General features: G+C 35.4%; 1 protein-coding gene and 1 long non-coding RNA gene across 2 annotated transcripts in view; both read right to left on the bottom strand.

Annotated features, from left to right (window-relative positions):
* The window catches only part of LOC145722672 (uncharacterized), a 139223-nt gene that overhangs the window by 69485 nt on the left and 57573 nt on the right, over positions 1-12165 (bottom strand). The gene's annotated exons all lie outside the window — the stretch shown is intronic.
* Positions 1-12165, bottom strand: part of HOMER1 (homer scaffold protein 1) — a 125357-nt gene that overhangs the window by 64133 nt on the left and 49059 nt on the right. The window contains exons 3-4 of the mRNA XM_006731879.3: positions 8617-8748; positions 4992-5084 (exon numbers count right to left, since the gene is read on the bottom strand). Coding sequence (XP_006731942.1) covers positions 4992-5084; positions 8617-8748 — 225 coding nt within the window. The remainder of the gene's footprint in view (positions 1-4991; positions 5085-8616; positions 8749-12165) is intronic.

The following is a 12165-nucleotide window of genomic DNA, read 5'->3' as shown; positions in this document are numbered from 1 at the left end:
TGAGCAGGGAGCCTGATGCAGGGCCTGATCCCAGGATCCTGGCATCCTTAAGGACTGAGCCACCCAGGCGCCCCAGTTTAAAGTCCTCTTAAGTCTCATCCTATTGGAAGCCCCCTCTGACACTGACAAATCACTGCCTCTAACTTAAAATGCTCGTCTTTTGACTTCTGTGCTAACATTTTCTGCTGCTTCATTTCCTACCACTTTCAGTGTCTTTCCCTATATCTTCCTCAAATTTAAGTGACAATTTCTGACCCTGTCTTCCCCTCTCCTGCCATTCTATTTTCTTTCTTGATGATATCATTCTCTCCTACAGCTTTAACTACTACTCATTTGTTGATGACTCTTGAGACTTAGCTCCAATTCATAATTTCTATCTACAGGACATAACCCCTTAATGCCTAATTAGGATATAAATTCAGTATCTGAAGTGGAAATCCTCTTCTGAAGTTCATGCTACAAACCAACAAAAGAAGTTTCAAAATCATCTTGCTCTTGCTTTAACCAGCCTCCCTCACCAATCCTTCAACTCCTGTATTTCCTCCAAGTTGAGTCAATTTCACTACTGTTAGGTCTAGTCCCTCCTCCCTATTCTCACTGCCAACACCTCATAGGTAAATCCAATAGAGAAATGGATAAATACTCCACTGAGACAAGTAACAGGATTAGAGACTCTTAAGTCCACTGTCCTTACTTTGGACAGCAAACAATAATATCCAGAGAATTCTAGTGAACATTTCCTGAGATTGTAAAAGTTGTTTTGAGGTATCTGGTTCAGTAAAATCACATTTGTTATGTGATACTAAGAAAGTATCATATTAATTTACAGGCATTCACTAATTCTAATGGTATATTTGTGGGTTAGATATGTAACTAAAATAGTTCAAGGCAGTAACACTTGGCTAATGCAGACCGCCTTTCAAAAAAATCCACTTATAACAAGTGACACCCTTGTTAAAGAAGATCTAAAACATTTGAGACTTATTACACTTGAAATGTCCAAAGAGATCATATAGTTCAAAACTCTGACCTTGTAGATTTAAGACCTACTACCCAGGCAAGTCAACTCACTTGCATAAGATCAAACAGCTAGTCACAGAGATACTAACAATCAGTTAAAATAAACCAGTGCCTCGTTTGAGTAAATACAATTTATCTTTAATTTGAACATTAAAAAATTATGGTATTTATAACAAAGCTAAAGAGGCTTTGTTCCTTCTTTGAATACACACACACGTATATGCTACTTTTTCTATAAAGTGAATTTTAAAACATCTTGAGAAAAAGCTAGCCTAAATATAGATTAAGAGAGCTACAATATATGGGGGAAAAAATCCATAACTTGTGTTTGACTACAAACAACTAACCAAGTAAATACTTCATTCAACTTAAAAGTCTTAGTCAAATGACAGCTAAAACTTACTTTTTTCTAAACTCCAATGAAGAAAAAATTGCATTATATTTATTTGATTATATAGACCCCTTTTCTTCAATGTGCATTCTGAGGAAAGCACTTAACAAGTTAATTCAAATACAGTATTTTTTTTTACTGTGCACTATATAAGAAACTTCAGATTTATAGCCAGTCATTACTCGTGATTCTATGTCAAATTGACTGTTTAAGATTCCCATGGAAATGCAAGAACATAAGATCTCCAAGAGAAAAAGTTCTAAATTAATGTCTATTAAAGAAGGACATGAAACCAAGTAACAACTAATACATAATTCAACTTATTCCTAGAGATGGTATCTTGATCAAGACAACATAAAGACTATCTGACATTACCACACATTTTATCAAGAGTACAATCTTAGCTCAAGAGTTTAAGAATGGGGAAGTGGCTAACTTGGCCCTAAATGCCAGACTCTCTTCATCACATGCCTTTAGGGATGTGGAACAGTTTGTCTACAGCACTACTTCTCAAAGTGGGATCCCCAGATCAACAGGATCAGCATCTCCCGGAACTCTGCCAGAAATGCAAATTCTTAAGCCCTAACTCAGCCCTGCTAAATCAAAAACGCCAGGAGTGGGACTCAGCATTTGTGTTTTAAAAAGTTTTCCAGGGTACTCTGATGCAGGTTTTATTCAATTAAGGCACCCTTATCTTTCTAAGTAACTATTACGTGCCAGATACTATGTCAAGGCTTTACATCATCATCTTCAGCATTACAACCACATCACCAACAACAGCTGTTAACATTTACAATATACTCTATGCTAAGCACTTTGTAATCCTCATTTAATTCTCACAATAACCCTATAAGGAGATACTGGGGTTTTTTTTTTTTTTCATTAAGTTTTTTAATTCCAGTATAGTTAACATATAGTGTTATATTAGTTTAAGGAGACATTGTGCTTATTCTCATTTTATAAATTTAAAGAAATAGTAGCATGCCTAAATTAAAAACAAACAAACAAAAAACTCAAAAAACAAAAAACCCCAGTAAGGGTTAGAGCCCAGATTCAAAGCCAGGCTCTAAAGCCTACATTAGTGCCATTATCATATGACATCGCCATTATCATTGTTATTCCCTCCAACAAGCCTATAACCTAAGAAATGTAATCCCCATGTTACAGATGTATAAAGAGAATTCGGTTAAGCCATTTTCTCAAGACCAAATAGTGACAAAAAATAGTTTATATCTAAGTATGTCTGATTTGAAAACCCATACTCTTAACCAGTCTGTTATCCCTCCTCAATAAAAACAAAAGCTATGACTGACTGAATGCCTACTACTATCAATTATTCCATTTAACCTCTTGATCCCCTTGCTGAATTCCTGAGTAATATTCTATACCTCAGGCAGAGGGTTAATTTAGCAGACTGGGTTAAATCAAGGAGAATCAAGCTCTGTCCTCTAGCTGAGTAGAATCAGAGTGGCCAGCAGTCATACATTTCAAACTAAAACAGAAATAGTAATGAAATCTGTAAGGGACTGTCACAAAAGGGGAAGGGGAGGAAACAAATGAAAATAAATACATTTTTTTAAACTATTACTCTGGCTTCTGTACATTAAATTAGCAATCAGACTTTAAATGCTTTGAAAAGATAACTTAGGGTCAGTATATTTTGGCTTTCAAATACTGATGAACTTAGGATATTTTTTTATTCCTTATATCTCACAGTATTTTCCATATATAAACATCTTAGATATATTCCTTTGATGAAAGTCAAGGCCTAAAGATATTCCTTCCTCCAAAGAGTAGCAGGTATCTTACCAGCAACTTGTTCATGGCTAAACAAAAACAAGTTATGATCAGAGAAACAGGAACTAAGTACAATGGACAAGTGTAATCTATTATAATTTGATTGGAGTCCTTTGCATATTCTCTAAGGCATGTGCTACAACATCCTCTTTCAACGCTAGAATCAAACACCTGAAGAACGAGAGCTACCAGTACATGTACTAAATATTCCATAGTTTTTATGAAAAGTTATCACTATACTACTGTAGCACTTAGGGAAGATACAGAGTCAAGGGAAGTTTCAAAGTGATCATGTTATTCCAGGTCACTGCAAGTGTGGAGAAGTGTAATGGAGCTTTGGCTTCGATCCAGAGTACACTTTTAGTCTATGAGGAAATACGTACTTTACACATACTTAACAGAGCCCTCCTTTCCTTTAAAAAAAAAAAAAAAAACCCAAAACTCTTTATACCAGCAGGGTTTACCAAACAGAGTTGGGTGCCAGGGGTGAGGAGAAGGTAAAGAGCAAACAATGTTCGAAAATGGCTAGTCAGTAAATTTCCAGGCAATTCCTATTCACTTTCTCAGCAAAGTGTTATGGAAATCTGCTACTATACTGACATTCCAGAGAAACATCTGTAACATCTGATTCTTCCTTTTCATATAAGCCTTGAGTACACTTCAAATGCTATAGAGAACCCAGCACAAAGCTGAACCCTACCCTTAAGACTCAAATTGAAATAAAAATTAATTTTAGAAAAGCCTATTAAAAAGCTGAATCATACAATGTACATTAAAACCTTTGTAAAAGCACTGAAATATAAGTATTTAATGAACTTTACTTGGAGATCTAATTAATTTCCAACTAAAGAAAGATTATGATGAGCAAGTCACAGGTATTAAGTCAACTGTTCAAGGAAAAAGCAAATAACGTGTATAAAACCTATAACCTTTGGGTTTCAGTGCTAAGTGTAAAGAAAGATGTCCCAACTGTCAGATTTAAGTACACTTAAAATCAAGATAATAGACCACTATTTTTTTTTTCTATATATGTGATGTTTTGACATCTTAAAAAAAAAAAACTTCCTGGCTAGCCAATTCTTAGAACAAGGGGGTGAGGTGGGAACATGCCTTTGATATGCAAACTAACCAATCCAGAACTGTACCTCCCTCATCTGGCCCATGCACCCAAGGATGCAATATTCTTCTGCCTTCATCATACAAGGGCCAGCTACCAGGCAACGAGGGACTACCCCTTTGAGTTTAGAGGCTATAGAAATTATTCAACTAGCCAAATCCTAAATTGTCTACCCTGCTCTGCCATTCTTCAATATAGCTCTAGCCTCAGCTTTTCCCATGCTCCTGCTTTCTGCCTCCTGACCACCCTGAGGTTTCTCTAAGTGCCCCTCAGATGTGTGCTATGCTTCCTATTTCTAGGACTGGTGATTAAAATAAACTCTTATTTCCCTGAGCCTCTCCTCTGTCTCCTCTTGTGACTGGCCATTACAGAACACAAAATAGGCCAATCTATGCTCTTTACATATGATTGTTTTTAAGTTGTACATACATCAAAGAATCTAAGTTATAAGTACTAAACTGATTTTCCCCCTAGATTCTTGCAGACAATGGCATATAGGAAAGAAACCTTTCTCCACTAGTACAGATTAACTGAAGGGTGCATTTCTATGTCCACCTCGGAAACTACCTTAATTTTGCCATTATTTTCCCAAATTTAACCCTGGCATAAAGGATACCATCTGAAATGAACAAGGCTCAAAAATAAGAATAGAAATTAAATACCCACCTGTGAAGGTGTACTGGTAAGTTCCATCTTTTCCTGTGATTTCTCCTTTGCTAGTCGAGCAGCTTCTTTAAATTCCTGAAACTTTTCTGCAAACTGAATGTATAAAGACTATATACATTAACCAAATAAAATAATAGGTCTCAATGCCCACTTTTACCTTGGTTTTCTTTCATTTTCTGAATAACTGACTCTTAACAAGCAACCTAGCCCTAAAATCAATTACAGGTGTAATATGAAAATGAAGGTTAAAGAAAACTAATACCAAACACTTGTTTGTACACTATCAACTACTCTGAGCCATTGCATTGAAAAACATCACAATATAATTAACTTAGAACTGGTGTCAGCAAGTTTACCTACATCCTTTCTTGGTTGTTCAGATATACTTTAAGACCAAGGTGCAGAGTATAGGATGTGAGTGGAATCAGTAAGGATTAGTATACCTTGCTTATCATGGAGAAAACAATCTTTCAGGTATTTACTCATAAACTTCTCAGTATTTGGAGCTTGCTTTTAACTTTTACTAGAATATAAACTCTCGTATTATGTAAGGCATTTTATTTTCAACAATACAAATAGCAACATTTATTATTATACTAAATGACATTACTAAAACTTCATTTCCAAAGATTCCTAAACAGCTAATGTACAGCAGCAGAGAGGAACAACATGGTTCCACAAAGGTCTTTAAGACTGGTAAAAACAACAAAAAAACCCTACAGTACATGAAATGCTAATTCTTATGAACCCATAGTAATCTAGAAATGTCAGGGCCACAAAGAGTATCTATTATTGTTTTGGAAGCGGAAACTAGTCTACCACTATTCTCAGAGGGAGTAAGTTAAGGCTACAGAATAACCAAATTAAAAAATAAAAAATCTCTATGCAACTTAAAACACCTGCTAGAGTTGTAATAAAAATATGAAATTACAGTTCCCTCCTCAAACCCCCATAAGCCAACCCTGATTTCATTTCTCTCTTGGGAAAGAAAACTTTGGAAGGAGAGGTCATGATACTCTGACCTGTGTTGGGGACTTAGAGGAAGGTCAAAATTAAAATTGTCATTACAGTTTTCCTTCTTACTTTAGACTTGTCCCCACCATCTATAACTTGTAGATCAGGGAACTGAATCTATATTAGTATGATTCTCCTTTTTAAAGTAAGGAGATATTCTGTTCAATTAATCTGAACACAAAGCTAAAAAGGTCTCATTCACACTGGTGTAAATGAAATAAAAATGAAACCATAATTAATTTGTCTTTACGTAATTTGAAGAATTTTTCTTACGCTCATCTAGCATTCCAAAGTATTAACGCTTAAAACCCTTTCAAACTTCATAAAGGCTCACACTATTGCTAATTTTTATAGGCTTTGGGTTTCCATGATAACAAAATACAACTTAGTAAGCACTCCAACAATCCAAGCATAGTTGCAATTTTCCTCATACATCAGCCTTAGGAGACCAAGTATTTCTCTCAATGCTGCTAGTCTCCCTTATTTTGAGACACTCTTGTCTAGAATTGCCTTCAGAGCCTTCTCAAAACCCTTAAAATGCTTTGATTTGCTTAAGATTGTTAATGATAAAATAAGCCAGAATAATTACATGCTTGCTTAATATAAACTCCTTGGGGCCCCCCATAGTCTACAAAGAAGCAATATTGGTCTCCAAAGTTGCTTGGAAAATAAATCACGATTTTGTCATCTTTCAACAAAAACATTCTGAAGAGAATGATCATATAAATATAAACTCTTAGAGCCAAGTCTAGTGAATAAATAAACTAGACTTCAAGAGCTAATGTCAATCCTCCTTCACAATACTAGGAATCACTACCAGTAAGGCTGGTCAAAAGTGTATGTTAAATTTAAAGAGGAAAAATACAATTCTTGAAATATGAAAGTCATTCCCAGAAAAAAGATCAAATGAAAGGATAAAGTATAATTGACAGGATTTAATAAACTATTACTTTACCACATTAGCTGGCTGCCCAGTAACCTCAAAGATGTGACAATAACTTAATTTGTAGTCAAAATTACTTAGACTCAAAAATCATTTTATGCAAGTTTGACAAATTAATCCACAATTTAGTTCCTGTGTTGTCAAGAAATTTAGCAACTGTAAGCTAATTACAGTTTTAACTTTTTTTTTTTTGCTATAGACTTTAACAGACAATTCCAAAAAAAAGTTCCAAAAAGCTTCCACTTGAGTAATGGCAAAATTTATTCTAATAAATGTGTAATGTCCTAAGGGGATTATTTATGGAGCAGCAATGCTCAACTGGATGCCTGTCTCCTTGTTCTACCAAAAGACTTTGAATCTAACTCTTACCTTTACTACAACTCAAGAAAATGTATTTGGAGAATACGATGGGTGTAAAAGAAACCAAATTAGGTAACATTTGCTCATGTTAATCATCCTATTGGGGATGGACTTATAATCATGAAGGCAAAAGTTAAAATATCCTTAAAATTGGTCTCTAAACTATAATTTATATCAAAAAGATAACAAAAACATTTGACAACAGTGTTAAGGAATGTCTACAACCAAAACAAATGGAAACAAAGATTACTTCAATTACTGAGCTATCTAACTATATGCTTGAGTCAATAAATACTCACAAAAAAGTAACATGGTTTTAAAAAGAACTCATTTAAGAATCCAAATGATTTCTGTTAACGAATAGCTTACGGTTAAACATGAACTCTATCTTCAAGAGCCTGATGACCCTGAACAACTACAACTCCCAAAAGGGACCAGATCCTGTGTATACCAAATTCTACGTAAAATGTTCCAAATGTAGTGTTATCCTTTTATGGAAGGCTTGAAAGAGAGAAGTTTAAAGCATAAATCCTTGGGTCTGGTGAGCAGAAAAGTGAGTAATCCTCATCTCCTTGATCATCTTCGTATCCTGGGAGAGTTTTCTTTTCCTTACATACTCTTTCTGTGTGACACCCACAAGATTTCAAGACACTAGTGTATGAGCACTGCATGCTGTTGCTTACAAGCAGGACAACTGTTTTATTTCCAATATTTATTAGCCTGGTGATGTTCTGTATTTTATTGGCCTTTTTGGCCACAGTAATTTACTTGGTCAGTATGTTCTAAGAACTCTTCATTTGTTTATTAGATCTCACTCTATACTACATCAGAGTTTGGAGTAATTCTCACCCAGATAAAGCACCATTTTTCCTAAACAAAGTAATTTATATGTGCCTACTATCATGTCAAGAAGCTGAAATCTTTAGCACTATCAGCTTAAGTTTTCCACAATTCAGAAGAGCTTGGTATCTACCTACTTGCAGACCATCTCCACTAAGGGTGCTAATCCCTGAGCAAAGTCCATTCTGAAGTGATAATCACTTTTATGTTAACTGTCTGTGTGACAATTCTGTCACACAGTTAACCACACAAATACTTTTCCATCCATGGTGACCGTTTTTAATGTGTACAATTAATTTTCCAATTGACAGTGGAATCCAATGATCTCTCACTTCTTGCTTTAAAGTCACTACAGTTGTTCTGAGAATATTAAACAAATTTCTCATATATTTTATATTTTCCATTTGCTATTATATATTTAAGACATCTGACTTGAAGATTTCCACTTGATCTTATGAGTTAACTTACTTTTGAAAGATGGTGCTCAGAGGAGAATCCCAGTCCATAAACAGTGTTTGCCCGGCTATCGGCCCACTGGCCAAACTTCTGAGATGTTTTAGTAAATGTCATGTTTGGGGTGATGGTGCTATTAATTATTGCCTGAAAAATAAGACAAATATGAATAACTAGCCAAAAACTAGCAAAAATTTAAACACAGGACGATTTAGTTCCATAAGAACTTAGGATTTCTTTTTTTTTTTTTTTTAAGATTTTTTTATTTATTCATTTGAGACAGAGATACAGAGAGAGAGAGAGAGAGAGTATGAGCAGGGAGAGAGGCAGAGGGAGAGGGAGAAGCAGGCTCCCTGCTGAGCAGGAAGCCCAATGTGGGGCTCGATCCCAGGACGCTGGGATCATGACCTGAGCCGAAGGCAGACGCCCAACCATCTGAGCCACCCAGGCGCCCCAGAACTTAGGATTTCTAATGAGTCACAAGATAGCTATAGAAATAGTTATTTTTAAATAAATAAATCTTTTTAAATTTATATATTTATTTTGCAAGAGAGAGAGAGAGAGAGAATGGGGGGTCAGAGAGAGGGAGAAGCAGATTCCCCGCCAGCCAATCAGGGAACCCGATGCAGGACTCCATCCCAGGACCCTGGGGTTATGACCTGAGCTGAAGGCAGATGCTTAACAGACTGAGCTACCCAGGCGCCCTAGAAATAGTTTTTAACATTTTAAGTGACAGTGTAGAAATATGGTAACTAAAAGAACTATAAATATAAAGGTACTCTAACAAAAATTTTAACACTTTACAATCAAAATAAGTTTTCCAATAGTGCAAAAAATCTTAAAGAGTTTTTAGTGTGGCCAGTTTCTTTCCTTTGAACATACAGGATCAGTATCTATTAATTTTGAATAATACTTCCTGGAAGCAAGTAGGCTTTAATAGTTGTTTCTTTAAAAGTAAGGCCCTACCCTCCAAACAATCTTTCAAAAATGAATACATCAACAGAACGAATTTTCTATTTGTATGCTAATTTTCTAAAATCCATAATCAAGAGTTTTCTTAAAGCTGACTTAAATATATTATGATACAGAAAAGACTTTCAATCATTTAGTACTTTTTCCTTTACTCAAGGGAAAAACAAACCACTAAATATATACTTTACTTCTTTTCTCATAAAGTGGTATAAATTCATGATACAGAGAATCACTATCATTTCTGTTGAACACATAGTTTCTTAGAAAACTAGTATTTTAGTGTGTTGTTAAATATTAACTTTGGTGATCCCTATAATAAATTCCAACTATTATTACAACATACTAGCTAAAGTACATTCCCTCTGCCAGTACTGCAAAAGTATAGAATCAGTCTTAGTTAAGTAGTTTAATGCTCTCCAAACTTGAGATTACAAAGTGATTCCAGTAATAATAATAAAAAAAAATGTTACCAAATTCTTAAGCAGTCATTTGGTGAACTACTAAATGTGGACTGAAAATCAAGCATTTTCAAAACAAAGCTAAAGCTACTGACCATGGGAACAGTATGAATATAAATATTTATGAGCTATGCACATATTGATGAAGTTGCAATAATAAATGTAGGACACTTGTCCTACTAAAGAAGACAGTAAAAGAAAGAGTGGTCCCTTGCTTTCTGTCTCAAACAACAGATGTATTAGCTGTTGTTCTATGAGAACACTTATTCTTGATTAAGCATTTTTACCTCTGACAAAATTTATATACTCATACCTCCTTTCCCTTCAGTTCAAAAGCTCCTTTTCCTAGCATGTGATTTTAGGATTATGTGAAATGTGGTTAACAAGTGCTCTAACTTGCAGGTTGTCATGAAATGAAAAACTAAATGGAAAAGAATATATTAACAAATGGTAAGGAATGGAGTAACAAAAGGTAAGGAATTTGGTCATGGAATCACTTGGTTAGCTTTTTGTCAGCTTTTTTAACTGAGTACCTGTTAAATGCCAAGCACAATTTAGAGACTTGAAATGTAACAATGAGAGGCAATGTAACTGTGGATTACATTCTAAAGCAAGAAGAGTTGGTCAATGAACAAAGAAATAAATAGCTGACTAATTTAATTTCAGAGTGGTAAGTGCTGTGAAGCCCCTACCAGCATGTGATAGAGTCTGAGAGCCTCGAAGGCCAGAACTGGCAGGTCCTATGTTAGATGTGATGGTCCTCAGCTGTTCCCTGAAGAGGATGCTTTTGAGCTGGAATCGGAGTGTTTTCAAGGACAGAAGGGCATTTTACATGTGATCCCAGTAACTCTCAATATGTGAGGTAGCAAAAGGTTTTACAGGCATCCTGACCCATCTGCTGTTCACCACAGACCTTCAGTTTTAGCTACGTCAAGTGAACTTCTTTATGCTTTTAAGTTTAAGAGTTCCATTTTCACTCCCATTTTGAACCTTTCCTTGCCTCCACTTGTCCTGGGATTACTTGTATGGAGATTCTTTAATCACTGAAGAAAAACTTTAAAATGATAGATGATTCCACACTTCAAAAAATTATTCATTAGAATTCTTTGACTTGAATGCTTTGAACTATTTGAATATGAATCCACTTAGAAGAAAAATCTTAGTTCTTTAAAATAAATTTGTCTCTCAATCCCAGAGTTCCTGTCCTTTCAAGGAAAAGAGGTAAAAATGCTGTGTCATTACAGTTCATAGAGGGCCCTTATTCTGGCCCTCAGCCTTGCTGATGTCTCTGCAGCTTGATTAGAAAACCTGTAAGCAAACTTCATATGCACAGTAAGGGCATTAAATGAGAACAAACGGACATTTTCTAATCAGGGGCACCTAAGGGCTTTCCACCTCATCATGCAGTGCAGAAACAGAAGTGGGGGTAGGGGGCAGAAAAACACTCATTTAGCCACAAGTAAACCACTACTGCTTACCAAAAAACAACTACTCCAGCAGGGAACTGCAGTAGCTACCGGCAGCAGTTTTTAAAAAGTAACTAGAGAGTATAACAGCTACAGATGGTAGATTTTGTTAAGCAAAACAAAAACTCGTTCACAAGAGTTATTTAAGAGTCTAATGATTACAAGCTGCAAAGTATATTCAAAAATGGAAATGCCAGCAGCAATAGTTCCTATTGCTCGAGAATGAAGAAACATGAGAGTTATTTAATCACATGGGACAAGGGAATACTTCAGTTGAACTTTATTCCATTTAACTCTCCCATCAAATAAAACGATATCTTTTCTGTGGTTTGGGCCAAGAGGGAAACGCAGATTGTAGAGAACTGAAAGTTCTAGTCAGGGAAAAGAAAGAAAGAAATATTCTAGTGTCTGAGATCGTAACAATTAAAATCTGGTGATTTCACTAACAGTTACAAAATATGACAAAATTATTCTTCATTAAAGAAGTTTTGTAGAGGTACCTGGGTGCAGTCGGTCCCTGCTCAGGGGGGAGTCTGCTTCTCTCTCTCTCCCTCTGCCTCTGCCCACCCCCTCATGCTCTTTCTCTCTCTCAAATAAATAAATAATCTTAAAAAAGTTTTATAGAAATTAACTACTACTATTTCTCAAGTCTTTAAATCCTCCAAGTA

This window comes from Leptonychotes weddellii, chromosome 7, assembly GCF_054177405.1.
Source record: "Leptonychotes weddellii isolate Sample4059 chromosome 7, ASM5417740v2, whole genome shotgun sequence".
Lineage (NCBI taxonomy): Eukaryota > Metazoa > Chordata > Mammalia > Carnivora > Phocidae > Leptonychotes > Leptonychotes weddellii.
This window is presented reverse-complemented; position numbering and strand designations above follow the sequence as displayed.